Source organism: Cololabis saira, chromosome 11 (assembly GCF_033807715.1).
Source record: "Cololabis saira isolate AMF1-May2022 chromosome 11, fColSai1.1, whole genome shotgun sequence".
NCBI classification, from domain to species: Eukaryota; Metazoa; Chordata; class Actinopteri; order Beloniformes; family Belonidae; genus Cololabis; species Cololabis saira.
Window position 1 is genome coordinate 12,349,165 of NC_084597.1, and position 18,027 is coordinate 12,367,191.

At 40.2% G+C, this 18,027-nt stretch overlaps 1 protein-coding gene across 1 annotated transcript in view; it reads left to right on the plus strand.

Annotated features, from left to right (window-relative positions):
* The window catches only part of col27a1a (collagen, type XXVII, alpha 1a), a 97,863-nt gene that overhangs the window by 24,650 nt on the left and 55,186 nt on the right, over positions 1–18,027 (plus strand). Inside the window, exons 5-8 of the mRNA XM_061733743.1 lie at positions 1,064–1,117; positions 6,875–6,928; positions 7,048–7,101; positions 15,727–15,771. Coding sequence (XP_061589727.1) covers positions 1,064–1,117; positions 6,875–6,928; positions 7,048–7,101; positions 15,727–15,771 — 207 coding nt within the window. The remainder of the gene's footprint in view (positions 1–1,063; positions 1,118–6,874; positions 6,929–7,047; positions 7,102–15,726; positions 15,772–18,027) is intronic.

The window sequence follows — 18,027 nt, forward strand, 5'->3', positions numbered from 1 at the left end:
CTGTGTGAAGTGAATCAGACACAAAAGTGTCCAACTTTCATGGGATGATGAATTACAGCGAAATAAATGTATGCTGCCAGGTATCAACCTGGCAAGTAGGCGTGTTTTTTATGTATTTTTTGGTCAAGGGACTCTTTTGAAGCTTATTTATTTCTTCTTCAGTCAGTCAGGATTTCAACAGATATTCAAATTACAGATGTCACTAACGTACAGCAAAACATCCCTGGTTTTCTTTATAGCCACCTCAGTGAAACTACTTTTGGCTTTTCTTGCACACTCACCTTGCTCAACTCCTGATCCTGATGCAGGGTGGTGGTAGGTTAGAGGCACCACGGGTGCCACACCAGCCAGAGGCCAGGACTAAGATCATGTATCCACAGGAAAAACTCACTTAGAGGAAGTGAAGGCAGACAGTCGTATGGATAGATGAATGGTGTAACAACTCACCCCCCGAGCTGCTGTCTGCAGGCTCGTGTTCAAGCCAAAATACTGGTGTAATTCATTCTCTGGCTTCCAATGTTTCTTTGCTAAATCTTCCCGCGGGAGCTGCTGGACAGGAACGAAACGGTTCACATTACCAAAGTGCTGCCACTGCTGATGCTGCTTTTGTCTGTGTTTATGTCCTCAGCAACTGCCAGTGCAGACAAAAAGTGCACATCAGCGCTGGGGTTCAACTTCAAAATGCTACACTACTTTGACGATCTGGATTAGTCATTAAGATGCCTGGCAGTTCTGTGATTGTTTGTGTGCACGTATCATCGGGCAGATGGGGGTGGATTGTGAGGAAACAGGAGGTGGGAAACCACAGCCATATGGCAAAGCAGCTCAAAGGAGCCCCATTTTCCATGAATGTCTACCCCCAACACCGACCCCAAATACCTCACACACACAGACACGTAGTTGATGTATAGGAAACGAGGCTGACGTTGTCCAGACGGTCTTTGAATACCTCTTTTTTGGCCTCATTCACAGTGATAAAGATATTGTCTGCAACATGATGATTGACTGAAGTCTCCGTCACCTTCTCATTGTGTCTCCATCTTTCTGATTCTTTTTTTAACAGGGCGCCACTGGTCCTCATGGGAACCCCGGCCGAGCTGGTCCACCTGGTTTAAAGGTACACAGTCTTAGTCTAAGTCGCAAGCACAATGGAGCCTTTTTTCTCATGAAAACAAGCCCAGTTGATTTTTTTTTTTTCTCAAAAGGAACAATTTACATGTCTGTCTCTGATGATAATTTAATATGAAGCTTACAACAGTTTTGCATCTTTAATGTGAACCATAAACTTGTGAGGATATGTTGCATTTTCAGTTTTTTGTACTTCAGCTGGAATCTATAAAGCATAACAAGGGTAACAGTGTCTTGCGTCTGAAGTAACAGGGTCGTCTCAGTTCACAGCAAAGCCTCCATACCTGTGGTGGCTGAGGAGTCGAAACTTTATTCAGGGGTTTTTTTTTTTAGATTCTTATTGCTGACAAAACACTCCCCAGTATTTGTGTGTGTTCATATAAAGTCATGCACTCATTTGCAGTTCCTGTTTTAAGTGAGTGTGAGTCTGTGCTTCTAACGTGAGCTGAGAGGAAAGTGAAGGTAATGGTATGTTGACACCAGAGGAGGTTAAAGTGATTTATCGGCGTGCCAGGGGAAGACTTTATGAGTCTGAAAGTGAGAACTCCAAATAAATCTGTCCAATTGTGATGTGTGAACAGGAGATGACTTTGCCCAAGACAAATTCTCTGCATCCCTCTTGTGATTGTCTGGACTGATGTATGTCTTAGCAAACAACCTTGACCTCTACAGCTGCGCATGGAGCCAAGTTGAGAGTATTACCTTTTATTTAAACTATTTAACCACTATATATTAAACTATCAATGTCAGCTGTGGTCCCATTAAACAGAGTCTGACAGAGTTTTTGTGTTTTGAGTTTTATATTTTATTTCTCTTGCTCGTCTGTTTCAAACTACATTTCACTATCTTTTTTATCACTTTATTCCTGTGATATCTGCAATGTAATTGTCATGTAACTACAATAATGTGACACTACCAGCCAGAGCTGCCTGGGAGATTTGCGAGGCCCTGTGCGAAATGGCGGGGGGGTTTTTTCGGGTCGGATTGAGTGTCTATATGCGCAATTTTAACTCTCCAATTAGCAAAATACTGGATACCTTCCCCTGCCTCATCATCATCTCTTACCTCGACGCGGGCCCCCACGGCTGCTTGAGACCCGGTCAGATCGGTGATTTTTGTAACAAATTTATCAAACGAGCCTTTCAGAGAGGCATTAAACTCTTCCATTTTCTTTAGTTTTTTCTTTTTTCATCCCCTGATGGAAATTTTCTGAATCTGTCTCGTTCTCTCGACATTGTGTGGCAGTTTGTTCCAACTCCACCTGTCTGGATCAGAGCAGCTTGTGTCTGCGCTTGGTCTGATCAGTTGTATTGAACAACAGAAACGCGCATCATTGCACATATATTTATTGATATGTACAGACTAGTACACATTTAGGTCTGTAATGGAACGTGTCTGTTGATATTTATAAGGGAAAAAACGAAAAACAAAAACGAAAAAAAAAAAAATTTTTGAAAAAATTTTTTTTTGAAAAAAAAAAAAAAAAACGGCCCATAGCGCGAGGCCCCTTGGGGCGCGAGGCCCCGTGCGGTCGCACGGTTCGCACACCCCTTGCGGCGGCCCTGCTACCAGCCTAATAGTACCACTCTGTCTGTACTGTAAATTTTGAGCTCGAAGACCAGTTTTTATTTAACCTTCAAATAGTACTAATCATCAGGTGTGTCTACTATATACGTGAAGGCGTCTGCTGAACGTTAAACTATATATGAGATTTTAAACCTTTTCAACTTGCTAACAAGGCCAATTTACTTTGCTTTTTTTCCAGATTCTTTCTCCTATAATAGGCCAGCATCACATCCTATAAATGTTGCTTTTACAACTTTGCATTGTTACCGTTGCTGCTCACAACACCTAAAATGTGTTGTTGCATTGAGGACACCAGGCAGTAAAGCATGGGGATGTTATTTTTTTCCCATTAAGGTCTTTGTTATGGCAATTTTCCTTTCAAAAGTCTCTTCTCATTCTCCGGTGAGGACAGGTGAGGACTGTAGGCAGGACAGCCCAGTACCCACACCCTCAGCCATGCCTTTGTAATGTGCAAAATGTGGGTTTGGATTGTCTTGTGGAAAATGCACGGGTGTATCTGGAAAAGATGTAGTCTTGAAAGCTGCAAATGTTACTGTAAAATCTCAAAAGTTTTTATTATTGTTATTTCTGGATGAATTCTGCCATCACAGAAGAGTACTGTAAATGACCTTTGCCAAGGGCCCTTGTACAACCCAATACCATCACAGACCATGGCATTTCAACATCTTGCTGATTACCCTCTGGTTCTGTGTCACCATTATGGTGGCCGTACGTGCTTTCTATTTATCTTTAAGATCAAAGTCATGCTAATAAAATAGTTGGTACATGTCAAATGTCTTTGAACCAACTTTTGGCTATTTTGGATGAGAAAGAAAGCCAGGAGCCCGGAGGGTGACACCAATCATGCTGTGCGTGTGTAAGGTTTCTGAGCTCTGGCAGGTGGTACCGAGCTCCTCTTGGAACCAGAAACGATTGTAAGAGGTCATTCAGCCCAAGTGCAATAAACTTTACGAGCTCAAAGTAATTGACATTGAACTCAGGCATTTGCATGGACTGTCTTTTTCTTTTCTATTTTCTATATTCATGTACAGTATAATAAGACCTTTTCTGCCTGTCCTGTTGGCTGTACGTCTCGTTGTTGTTGTTGTGTCTGCTCTTGGTGAGCCAAAGCCAATTTTACACCACGATGTAGCTCCATATTGTAGTGCTTGACAAAGGTTTTCCAAAGTAATCCCTTGCCAATGTGTTTAGAGTACATGATTGATGACTGCCACCTGAGGTCATGGGTGTTAAGTTTAGGTTTTCACCCTGCTCTTTATGCAAAAAAAAAAAAATGCAGATTCCTGAATTGCTCTTTAACAATTCAATAGCCCTTTTTTCTTTTTTTACAAATGTCATCATAAATAATCAGTGAATGCAATCAGTAAAAGAGAGAGTGTTTGTGCCACTGTGCCCCCAGTCATATTTGATCAAGCTGATTAACATATTTAGCACAATCAACAGTTGTAACTTTTGCTCCAGAATAATTTCAAGGAGCATGTGGCGGCATCTTGGTGTCAGGACGACCTCCTTTTTCTTCCTGAGCGTTAGATAAGAGGGGATATTTATTACTATTGCTACGATGCACACTGATCAGAAACAGAGTTGAAATCACTTTCCTAATGCACTTCATGGCCCTCTTTTGTGTAGCTGTAACAGCTAGATATTATCAGGGTATGGACATGGGAAATTTTAGTTTTCTCTTTCCTGTCTGTCACCATGATGTCGGCAAATCATTTTGGTCCTGCAGGTTGTTGAGTAGCACCTCTTGGAATCAGTTTTATTCTGTACATCTAACATAGAGTCAAATTGGAGGTCTCTGGAGGTTCAGAAAAACTTTGTTGGATTCCTGTTGCACTTCCTGTTAAAATGGATTAAGCATCATCCTTCTCAGGAGGTAGTTTAGTCAAGGTATATTTTTATAATTATTGGGGTGTGTTTTGGTGTGTAACATATAGGGCTGTTCGATTAATCAATTTTAAATCGTAATCGCGATTATGTAATTAGAACGATGTTTTTTTACCTTGTCTGCACACATATTAATGATTGATACCATATTAATGATTGATGGAAATACCTCTCAATACCTGCGACAAGTGCCCCATCGGAGAGGCTCTTTAGTGTAGGAGGGGGCGTTGTAACATGCCACCGGGCATCCCTCAAGCCAGATGCGGTAGACCGGCTCGTGTTCCTTGCAAAAAACCTGCAAATGTGAATAGCAAATGTAATGACTGACATTACACACCTCTACCTCCTTCATGGGTTGCATTATTATTTAGCATGCAAAGACCCAGTTTAGTTTAATTAGAAAATGTCTTGTTTTATTTCATTGGAAATATAACTAACTGTATGTTTGCAAGTGCTGATTTGCTGATTTTTTTTTTTCAGAGATAAAACTTTATATTTTATTATATTTTTTAAAACTTTTTTTCAACTTATTTAACAGAGTTTTGCACTTTATTCATTAATTTTTGGTTTAATAAGAGCAAAGTTTACACTTAAAGCCCAATGGGGCAAATGTTCAATAAAAAAACAGCATATTTGAAATCATTTCTTTGCCTTTTGTCAATTCACAAAATAATCGTAATCGAAAATCGGATTTTGAGAGAAAAAAATCGAGATTTTATTTTTGGGCAAAATCGAACAGCCCTAGTAACATATTTAGGTGGGTGATATGTGTCAGTTTAACACCCTTACAAATACCAGGACCGGCAGGATATTGCATTGTCACAAAGCTGTCGGGGTTGTTTATATCACTTGTCAGTGATGCTGATGGACGGGGTGCTGATGACCGATAGTTAGCATTACACGGTAAAAAGAATGCAAACAAAAGTGAACATTTCAACTCTGCCCAATGGAACAATGTTTTTCTACAGGTGTCTCCTGGCATGAAGTTACACGTCAGGTTTACACAGATGATCCTCAGTCAAGATCTGAGGCCGTGCCTTAGTAAATGAACAGTGTGGTCAGTTGTAGGCTGACTGGTGCAGAACAGGCTTCATCTACTTGGCGAGTATGTTGAAGGGAAGATTATGAGGTGTTTGATGTCTCGGGGTGCACTGCTATCTTTGTTCTTTCATCGTTAATAAATGACTCAAAGTTGTTAATGGCAGCAGTCCGAAGGGGAAGGAAAGGGAGAAGTGTAATTTCCGATCTGTAGCTTTGATGTGCTGAAGCCCCATTTTTGTTACCTGCTGACAATGCAGTTTGGTTTGCATGAGACTAAAGGGCCACTGAAGCCACGAAGAAAAGCTTCTATATTACTGGATTTAACAGCCACAAAAAAAATATATTTTATATATATATATATATATATATATATATATATATATATATACATAATAATTTTAGACCTTTTATCCAACACAAGGTGAATTGAGTTACAAATATAAACTTTTGCTGTATTTTCCGACTAGGGCTGGGCGATATATCGAGATTTTAATATATATCGATATCGATATATTTTCAAACACGATATGGTACGAGACAATATCGTTTATATTGATTTAAAAAAAAAAAAAAAAAAAAATTTTTTTTAAATGATTTTGATAAAGCTTATTTTGTGACAAATTGACTTGAATGTTTTATTTGAGATTTGCACAAATGTTTTGTTATTTGCAACTGTCAACCTCAGTGGAAAAGTCTGCCTGTTACTGTCTACATTGTATTAATTACACAGTGTATTTTAATTTAATTGTTATGCAGGAAAGGGATATTTGTTTTATTTTATTCAAGAAGCGTTTTTATTCTATATATGCAGGCAGTTTATTTTTATTTCTTTTGTTTTATACATTTTGATATTGTGCAGACCTCTGTTAATAAAGGAACCTGTGTGACATTTGGCACGAGGCTTTGTATTAAAACTGACTGTTTTTTTAAGGGTTTGCCTCAGAAAAAAATGAAGCTAACAGAGATGCTAACAGAGATGCTAACAGAGATGCTATGCTATAATGCTTTGGGGGAAACCCCAATTAAGGCACAGAAAAAATATCGAGATATATATCGAGTATCGCCATTTAGCTAGAAAATATTGAGATATGACTTTTGGTCCATATCGCCCAGCCCTATTTCCGACCCAAATAAATTGTGTTAAATGGGGAATTTATAACTTTTACTCATATCGTGTGAGACCAGAATATGACCCATAAAATATCACCCTTTGTGTGCTCTTTTCTCTCAGGGGAAAAAAGGAGATCCTGGCATGTCACCCGGACCAGCACCTAAGGGAGATAAAGTATTGATTCCCCTCTTTATTTTCATATTACATTGGTCTGTAATGATATGTCAATTAATTAGCTTCTACTCTATTTATAATCTCTTATTGCTCTTTCACATTCTTGCATTTTCTTCCAGGGCGACTCAGGGATTATGGGCCCGGTTGGACTGGCTGGCCAAGCAGGACGAAATGTAAGACTGAACTGCTTACGTTTCAGCATGAATTGTTTTTAAATTGTCATTTGATACCTGATGTTGAACCTAAAACCATTGTTAGGTGTGCAGAAGTAAAAAAGAGAGGAACTTGAACTATTTTGGAAAGTGATATTGTATCTTGTCAATTTGTATGTAAAACTTCTTTATGTTTTCCTCCCTAATTCTCTTCATATGTATTTCTCCTTTTGTTCTGCACTCACTGTTTCTCCTCTGGATCCTGTACGGGGGAGTCGTAGCATTATTTCTATGGAAATTAAGTTTTCGTTGACAGGAGGAAGGGAAAAGGATAACGTACTCACACACAATTTCCAGTATCATAGCTGTTACTTAAGCAACACTGAGTGATTCATACTTTTGATACTGGACTTTTATGGCAGTCTGGTTCCATTTAAAGTAAAAGGGGATTCATTTAACAGACTTTATCACTTTGATACGAGCCTTATATATTTACAGCGTGTCCTCTACCATTCAGTCTACCATGTTGTATTGTCCTGTTTGTATAATAGAGCTTACAAACTAAAATCTGGCTCTAGAATGAGTCTTTTGAATTTTTGGGGTAATTTTTAGAACCTGCATTAGTTTTGGGGAGATACTTGACAAGGTAGTAGGAAGTAGTTGGGTATTCACTTGGTCACATTCTGCGACTTTGACACTAGATGTCATAAATCTGCCTTTTCGAATGCAGAGTTTAAAACCCTGTGCAAGAATGCACAATGTGGATCAAAGGCAACACAAGATTCCTCGAGATTGTATTTATGTTGGAATAGGGGAGACTTGTGAAGTGACCAATAAATGATTAAAGCAGATAAAAGCTACTGGTCTGTTTGATAAATTATCATTGAACTATTGAAAAAGATAACCAAAAGTCATGCTCAAATGGTTGACACAAGATTTCTTCAGTTGAATAGCCATAATACCAAGTGCACTTTGCTTAAATAACTTAAATAACATCAAGAAAGTTATGGGCTTTTGTTGCTTTGTCTTTATGTCCACTTATGGGATGACATGAATTTATCTAGCAGATTTCCTTAACAGTAGGTGGATAAGGAAAGAAACAGCCTTTTTAAATTAAAGAACCTATTGTTGCCACAACCAAACACCTACAAAGAGTTAAGGTTAAAGCTGAGTTTATTCATGGAACCTTTGAAACACACGTCCAGTTTTCACGAGGTCAAGCCAACTACATACCCAGTGACGTGATTTTCCAGTGCAATGAACACTCCAGCACGCTGTATTTCTTCACCAAAAATGGCACAGATCACTTTCTGACCAAGCTTCTCTAAAGTTATGGATTTTAGCCTTTTTAATAGCTTTGGTCTGGAAATGAGTGGGAAGGTTTGCAAACAAGTCAGTCAAATAAAGCTCTATAATGACCAAATTTCATTCATGAACATTGACCCCAACATACAAAATCTTTACAGCATCTAACCACTTGGGACACTGCAGAAAGAAAAGCTGGATCTTGTTTTATAACTTTATAACACCAAAATCTAATTTTGATTTGATTGTCATGTTGGAATTCTGTTGAAGATACATTATAAAGGAGTTGATTGTCTTCTTTTGAGGAGGTCTGAACTCTGAGATTCCCACTTGAAGTCAATATTTGTGGAGCATGACAGATCAACTGTGCAGTAAAGACACTTAACAGAGAAGGAAAGCAAGGAACCAGATCACTATAAGCTACATGTGTTTTGCTGCTTGAAACTTTTTCCAAGCAAACGGCAGCAAAGAAGAACAGCTTCCAGTTCTTCATTTTGTATCCGTTACAGCTGAGCTACGCACACATGTCATATGAAATAGAAGAATTATTGAGCAATTGAATGTGGCAGGTAGATTTTTGTGTGCATTTCAGCAGAGGTGTAAAGCATTTCTTCATGTATTAGCTTTCCTCTCAGAGCCACAGTACCCTCCATGTTTGAGTATCAGACTCCAGGACTTCTACCTCCAGCATAACATATGGCTTTTGTTAGGGGTCTGCTTTTGTGCATGTGTCTGTGTCAATTTAAATGTCTACATCCTTCTTTCACATACGCGTTCAGCCAGAGTTGCGGGGGGGGGGGGGGGGGTAGTTAAAGTTAATGGAAATAATATACGGATTGGTTTCAAACTAGATGTAAGTGATTTGTGGGGCCTGTATGAAGGTTAGTCAGTGATATTTAAAGCACAGCTGATTTACCTCCTGTACGATTCAGACGCGCCAGAATAATTGTTTAAAGTGAGATCAGCCGGCAGAAAGACTGAAAGTGCACCCGTAACGTTCTTCTTCACCTCATTGTACTCAGATGATCCGTAGTTAATTCTGTTAAAGGTATTGTGACATTTTTTTTAACATGCTTTTAACACTATTAAAAGTCTTGGCCAACATCCCTCAAATGTGTCTAAAAGAGTGTAACAAGAAAAACTTCACTCTAGTACTCCATTCCTGGCTTTTTATGACAGTGTTTTTTTGCGCCGTGAAAAATGCTTCCTTTTCCCCCTTTCCTGTCAATCATTGCTCCGCTCCTCCTCCAAACCTCCTCCTCCAACCATACGCTAACAGCGGCGTCGGAGAGTTAAGCCGGGAGCGACAGGCGAAGCATGCACGGAAAAGCAGCACGGCGAACCACAGCAAACAATCATAAAAATAAAGGCATGCAAGCAGCAGTGTTCTCTTATCTTAAGTCCAGTCAGTGGCCGCGGGTCTTCTTAGCAGTTGTCCTCCGGTGATTAGAACAAAAGAGGCTCTAAACAGCTCCGTGTTAAGCCTGATTTATGGTTCCGCGTTAAATCGACGCAGAGCCTACGCCGTATGGTTCAGCGTACGGTGCGCGTCGCTGCGTAACCCTACGCCGTAGGCTCTGCGTCGGTGTAACGCGGAACCATAAATCAGCCTTTATGGTGCGCTGGAGAGGAGAGGAGGCAGGGAGCTGGGTGGAGGGGGCGGTGATTTAACGGGTCTATACGTAACGACCCGCCAGCAAACCACATGCACCGTTTTTGCATAGTTATGCGGAAAATCCCAGAAAGCACACAATACACTGAATGTTAAAAGTTCGTTGTTTTTTGGGTGTAATTGATGTCAAGACACCCAACAAAACACAAAAAATCAAGAAAAATGTGTTTTTCATGTCACAATACCTTTAAAAAAGCCCAAGGGGCGAAATTATAACTCCTACTTATCAGAATGACATCCTAACCTGTTGTCTGGGGAGTTATTGCCATGGCAACTTCATCAACACACACACTGACAAACATCATCAGCTCAACCCCCAGGTATGGGTCAGTGACCACAGGCATGATGACTGTAAAGGAAACTAGTCATATTCACCACAATGAGTTAATATTCTTTCCATGTCCAAACGCATAGAAGCTCACACAAGAACCAAACAATACACAAGGAACTTGCTGCAGTTCTCAGCTTTTGCTGGTGCTTTTGATGACTCTTCATCTGCATGTAGTTCTGTGGCAGATGTCTGAGTCAGTCTGGAAGCTGTGCTGTTACAGTGTTGACTCAAAACAGGCTTTGTTCTGTTCCCTCGCTGTCGACCCAGGTGGAAAGTCCCACGCTTGTTCGTCCCGATGAAGATGTTTCCACTGAGACACACAGCACAATATTTAGAGGACACGCTGACTTTTATAACTACTTCAACTAAAAGGCCTCCCTAAAACACTCATGTGCAGTTTCTTCCTATTCCCGCCGCTGTAGCTGTTTAACTTGCTCTTGTCTTGTTTGTTTGGATTTCTGTGGTAGGAAAACGAAACAACGGCAGCTTTTCCTGTTTTTTTTTTTTCCTCCATATTTTTTCCTCTTCTACCTTCTCCTCCTCTCATTTCACACAGACACCTAAATATGCACAACTGTAAAGGCTCTCAATCAAGCTTAGCTTGATGTTTCGAGCGGGAATTCTGGAATTTGGCCGGTGGCTCGTGGAAAAAACTTTAATGGAGAAAGCAGTGGGGCTTTAAAAGCGTGATAGTAGAATGTGATTTTACACAGTTGCTCAAGCCAAGCATGTTCCGCCCTGTACAACATTTGTTCTACTAAGCAGACGCCGAATGGCTTTTCAGTATGGCAGTCCGGGTCAGGGAGAGGGGACATGTGCGCAGCCAAACCTCAACTACAAGGCTACATTACAAGCAACACATCTCACCTTACTGCTTCCATACCTTCGTGCCTCTTCTCGCTGCTGGATGGTTTTTGTCTGCCTGTCTATCTGCGGCCTCTAAAGAGAAGATTTCCCATCAAGCACTGGAACGGTTAGCTTTTTGCTGATCTTCGCACTTAAACATCAGAGTTCTGCTAATCTTCTTGTGTAACTCTTGGCAACATATCAAACAATCATTTTTTTTCCTCAGATGTGAAACTACTCACTGCTTGATGACAACTGGAATAGGCTCCCCGCCCCGTGTGACCTGAACAGTGTAAAACATACACAGAAAATGGATGAATGCCAAACTAGTCCCTTAAATCATTGCGTTTTTATCGATCCTCTTGCCCCGATGTACTGTGGCTCCAGTTTAGTTACTCTAAACTTAACTTTCTTAAATATTAACCAGCACACGATCGGGGGCATCTGTCACGTGTCCAGGATCCCCCTCGTCACTATGACGTATAGGGGGATCCCAGAGGGATTATTTAAATTTTTTCATTCATTTGTCTGGCTGTATCTTTTATTTTGGCGGGCCGGAAGTCAGACTTTTGGAATGCAAGAAAATCCGGTTGGTTTTCAAAATAAAACTGCTTTCTGTGGGCTCGACTCCTCCGCTATCAAAATCTGGTTTGGGGGGGGGGAATCCCCGCCGGCATACTGTACGTGGCCGTGTATATATCACGGCCACGTATCCCAGCACCAAAATGTTGCGATTTCAAATTATTATTCTGGCGAGATCTGAAAATAATTCCTAACAACGAGGAAGCATCAAAATATAGATTTTTTTTCACAGCACCGTTCAACAACCAAAATGTTACTTTTTCACATTTTGAAAACGTTACCGTTTTACATTATTCTGACGAGATCTGAAAAAACGTTGCAACCACGAGCAAGCAAGTGATTATGTAAATTCACTGAGTGAATATTATGAAAGTAAAATATATATATATGCAGAAACTAACTCAAAATATTGATTTCTTTCACTCAAAAATGAAAAATGTCCACCATGTTTGTTGCTGTCACGGCCAGAATCTTAAAAGTCACGTGACTTGTACGCAAAATGAATAGGCAGAAAAATGTAACAGTTATACATTTCAAAATGTAACAGTTATACATTTCAAGGGCTAATATTGTAACCCCAACGTAGGCAGGGTACGTTTTTATGTGAGACTGGGTTGGTGGCTCAGGTTACTGGATAGATGCGTAATTATAATTCCAGCCATCCGCAGTCCCACAGCTGTGTTTGTGGGCAAAAAAAAAGAAAAATGTGTATGTAGTTTTCGTATGATGGGATGGTTTTAAGGTGAACTATGGTGAGGTAATCTGGCCCGATAGGGTTAGAAAAATGCACAAGTGCACTCTTTATTAATCTTTATGCTGCATAGCTCATTGGCTTTATGTGATTTTAAACATAATCTTCCTTTCAAATACATTTCAAAGCATGGCAGGTTCCTGTATGACATTAATCTGCCTGAAGGTTCCCAAGACCTGTTCCAGACCAGAGTCTCCCCATTTAAATCCGTCTCCCTATTCAGACTAACAAATGTTCATATCATCATGGTAATTATGGGCTCATTTCAATCAACCATCACTTTCTTTGCATGTTTCACGAGTAGCACATCAATTTATTTATCCACCTTTCACAAATTTGAAGTTTAAGAGTGATTTTCCCTCAAGGTAGACTTATCCCTAATTGTCTGTTTAGCTTAATGCATTTGTTTGTTTCGTCTGTCCCCGCTGGACATCCGTATGAAGGCTTTAAACTTTAATGTACATGCAACATACGTGGAGCCAGACAATTACTAAGCAGCACTCTGCAGCATATGGAGATGACGCAATCGTCTGGTCCCATGCTGTTGAGTGATTTTTGGAGATCCAGGGGTGGAGAGATGAAAGTATACATTAATGAGGTATGTCTTTGCCACCAGGGTGTCTGTACACAGGAGGCAGACAGTGTAGGACACATTATCTGTGGTGTGCAGTTGTTAAGAGACATTAGGTCTGGGCTCGTGTGAACACCCACAAAGTTAAGCATGTACAGAGTCAGCGGTAACAACTGGGAGGAGTGACATGTCATCGCCAGATGCAAAGTGCCTTTTAGTTTTGCCGCTTAAAATGCGCTTTACTCTGCCTGGGGCTCTTCTCGTCTTAGCAGGGGAGGAGGGCTAGTGCTTATGGGGTGTTATCGGGGAGCCATTGTAAATGAAAAGTATTCCGGTGTGTTTATCTGATTGAACACACATGCTTGTTAAACAAGTGGCATTGTAAACACAGGCGGGCTGGTGGGAATGGCTGCTCTCATTAGTGAACTCATAGCTGGTGAGATAAAGATCTAAGGTGGCCCAGCTGGGGTTCAGGGGCCACAGTTAATACCCAGGACCTGCAGCATGTATAAGGCCCTGTTTACACGGAGCAAAAACGGTGGCGTTTTCATGCGTTTTGGCCGTTCATTTACACGAAAACGGAGCTCAAAGCCCCCAAAAACGATCATTTCTGAAAACTCCGGCCAAAGTGGAGATTTTCAAATACTCCGTTTTCACGTTTGCTTGTAAACGGAGGGAACCGGAGATTTAGGCTTCAGAACGTCGCATTATGCAACAGAAACATCACCCAACATCATGTGTCCGACCTGTGTTTACAATTTGTTTGGCCACTGTCAATATTTTCTTGTATTTTACCTGTTTTATATTCTAAAGTCACACTTAAAAGTAACTCCACTTCTCTGTCACTCCAAACGAAAGACTCTCGTTCCGTCTTGGAAGTAACTGGCAGTCAAGGCTGATTTATGGTTCCGCGTTACACCAACGCAGAGCCTACGGCGTAGGGTACGCGGCGACGCACACCGTACATAGGCTATGCCGTTGATTTAACGCGGAACCATATTATTCAGGCTTCACACGTCTCATTTGTTGACGTTTTTTTCCAGGATTTCCTAGCATGACTTTACGCTTCTCATTACACTGCCCCCTGCAGGTTTGGCTGCTCATAGCACCCTTAACAGCTATTTATGCGGATTCGTGTAAACGAGGATATTTTTCAAAACGTAGAGGGGGAAATATCAGTTTTTGTAAATACCCGGCTATGTGTAAACGTGGCCTAAATCTATATGTGTGTGCGTGTACAGTTTGGGAAGCAAGACTCTTTGCATGTTTGTTATATAAATGCACCACATGTCAAGAGAAAGTATTATGCGTGAATACCTTAGAATTTCCACTTTTCCTGGAATTATGAAGGCTAATATATAAATTGAGGGGGGAATCATTAACTATGGTCTTTATAAACTGTCAAAACCACTTACATTCAGACACAAGTATCTTACAATTTCACCAAATCGCAATGGTCAGATTGGGCACCCTTTCCATCAGTTTGCAAATAGACAATGATGCTGCATGTCTGCAAGTGCGGATACTCTCTCCACAGTTCTGCTTTCCTTCAAAATATGAAGAAATACACTTCCGTTCTTGTGTTGTCGAGTTGTGGGATAAATGTTAATTTCTCAGTATCTGCCCACAACTCTTATTTGTTTTATGTGCATAACTCAACACAAGTGTTTCCATCTTGTTTAATTTTGACCATCTGGATCAGATGATATATAACATGAAAAACTTCTATTTCAATATTATGTCTCTGATGAAAGGGTTAACAAAAAAGTATAAAAGTAAATATTTGTTAATGCAAGTATAAAGCTGCAAAATAATGCATTATTTACTCTGTTGCTGAACCTATTAAAATGCAAAATGGGGAATTTAATGCTGACGATGGCAGTTTAGAGGTGTAACCCAGGAGAGTAATAATGGTGAGCAGGAAGCTGCATCCTCTTCTCCTGCTGCACTCAGATGGTTTACAGGAACTACAGATTCTTGGCTTGGTCCTTCGGAGCTGTGGTTTAGGAAAACAGGACAACAGGAGTCTTTCCTTTCTTTGCCCGCCTGCTTTTACTTTGTTTTTCCCTCTTTAGTTTCTCTCTTGCTCTTTCTCCCACTCTATCAAGCTGCGGTCTGGGATGGCGTATTTTTCCACCTTTGATTTCTGTTTTTCTCCACATTTTGTTGGGGGGTCTGTGTTGTGTTGTGTTGCTAGAGTCAGCAGAATTGTAGGAAAGCACTGTCAGGTTGTCTTTAGTGGTATAGTCTACCCTGCATGCAGGGGGAGGTTCCCGCTATCTGACTCAAACAGGAAGGCATTTATATCCTCGACATGCCATGATGCTGGCACCGTTACTGTGTGAACACAGCCAGTGGAAACTCTGATCCTTTCACAGAAGGGTAGATTGATTCCTTGCACATGGCACCGAATTTGTCTGCGTCCACTATCAGGTTTTACATGCATATTTTGCTTTTGCCGTTCCCACAGATCCCCTGACGTGTTTGTCGAGATCCTCCTCAGCTGTGATCTTTTTCAGTCAATGTGTGCTTTCTTTTCAAGGTTATTTTTTTCACACACTTATTATGTCTCATGTTTGCTTCTGCAGGGACAGAAAGGTTTCCCTGGTCCACCCGGACTCCCTGGAGACACCGTGAGTGTCTTTCCCCAGTTTTTTTTTATCATATATAAACTGTTTTCTTTTATATTTCCTCTATTCTTTACATCCCATTAACCTCAGACTCTGAAAAAGTCCATATGTTTTATATCTCGCAACTCATGACATGAGTCTTGTTCAGAGCTGGTAGAGTAGCCAAAAATTGTACTCAAGTAAAAGTACTGTTACTTCAGAATAATATGTCTCAAGTAGAAGTAAAAAGTAGTCATCCAAATAATTACTTGAGTAAAAGTAAAAGAGTACTTGGTGAAAAAACTACTCAAGTACTGAGTAACTGTTGAGTAACGTCTGATTTATTTTTTTAACACAACCATTCAAACAGACAAAAGTACAAAATAATCATCTTCAGGCAAATTAAATCAATACAATAAATTAAAATTAATACAAAATAAAAAATAGCTTAAATTAAAATAATCTTAAAGTAAATTCAAGTACTTCAATAAATAATAAAATAAATAAAATAACAGAATAAAAAAATAAATTAAGCACAAGTAGCACAAAATTTCAAGCCTTTGTACTTTTCTTTTTTAACCAGGCAGAACTAGAACAAACATGAACTCATAGAAACTCTGCATGTTTGAATCTGTGTAAATGTGACAAAACATGCAAAAACTAACATTTTTCCCAAAGAATCACTCAGTGATGTCATGAGATTTGACGCGTACGTGGATAAAAGGGATAAAAGAAAAGTAACAGCTCAACGTAGCCTAATGTAGCGGAGTAAGAGTAACAGTTTCTCATTCACAAATCTACTCAAGTAAAAGTAAAAAGTATAGTTATTCAAAACTACTCCTAAAAGTACAAAATTTCCCAAAACTTACTCAAGTAAATGTAACAGAGTAAATGTAACTGGTTACTACCCACCTCTGGTCTTGTTATTCTACAGTGTCTTTAACTTTCATTTCATATTCCTACAATCACCTTCATTTTTTTTTATTTTTTTTTGCTTCTAGATGTTTTCCTTGACCTCTAATACCTCAAGCCATTAAATCTTCCTAATGCATCTGCCTTCATTAGTGTCTAAAAATTGGTTTCTCTCATATATCTTCTGCCACACTGATGTCTTATCCCTCATTTTCACCTCATTTTCTAAATCCTCTGTCACCATCCGCTCCCAGGTGGTTCAGCATCTCAGTGTGTGTGTATGTGTGCGTGCACCCGGCACGCCTCTGGGGGCAGACACACCAGATTAGACTATTATGAGGCACTAGTGAGGACGGACATCTGGCCTTAGGGCTGTGCTACACTGATGCTCCCCAGGATATCAGAAAGTGATGCCAAAGAGAGAGAGAGAGAGAGTGATGGAGAGAGGGAGAAACAGAGAAAAAAATTACGGACAAGCCAACTAGGCCAACAGTGACACAGTCATGGCTATTACCCTGCAGCTTTGGAGACACTTTCCCTTTGTCTGTCTTCATTTGTCTGGACCTGCTGTTCCCACTTGTTGTGCGCAGCTTGCTAACAGACCCGGCGTTTATCGAGCATCTCTCTTAAACTGGTGAAATCAGTGCAAAAAGCTGTTTTATTCACTGTTAAGAGTCAGGAGACATTACTCACTCTGTTTAGTCCAACCAAGCACTATTTTAAGTGTAGTGAATCGGCATCCAGATGCATTTAGAGTCAGGCTGGGTCATGCTTGTGCAAGAACTTAGTCATCAAAAGCAGAGTGGAACATTCCCTTTAATGTTCAGCTTTATTTTTGTTTTTTGACTATTACGTCTATTCTTGAAAAAGTGCTTTGAAAGCAAAAAAGAAAAAAGAAAAAAAAAAAAGGGACCCACTTCAGATTCGTTCAGTGTGTACTCATTCTTGGCAGATGGAACTGACTCTTGTTTAAGTAAGTCCCCCTTGTCAGACTGATGTCATCAGCTTTGGGAGTTCCTCCACTGCTCATAATGGAGACGAATTATTTCTCTCTCTCTCTCTCTCTCTCTCTCTCTCTCTCTCTCTCTCTCTCTCTCTCTCTCTCTCTCTCTCTCTCTCTCCTCTGTCTAACCATAAAGTCCTCCCACCATATCCCTCCAAACGCCCCCCTTTTTCCCAGAGATTTGCTGTCGGTGCTGATGATGATGATCACCTTGGCCTTGAATCTGAATCACCTTAGCATTAGTGACATTAGTGAGTAATAAACACAACTGTTAAGTGTTGTGAAATTTCCAGCTGTTGGAAGTGAAGGCCACCTAGTGTGCACGAAGTGCTGATGACTCTCTGTTACTGTAATGCACCATCAGC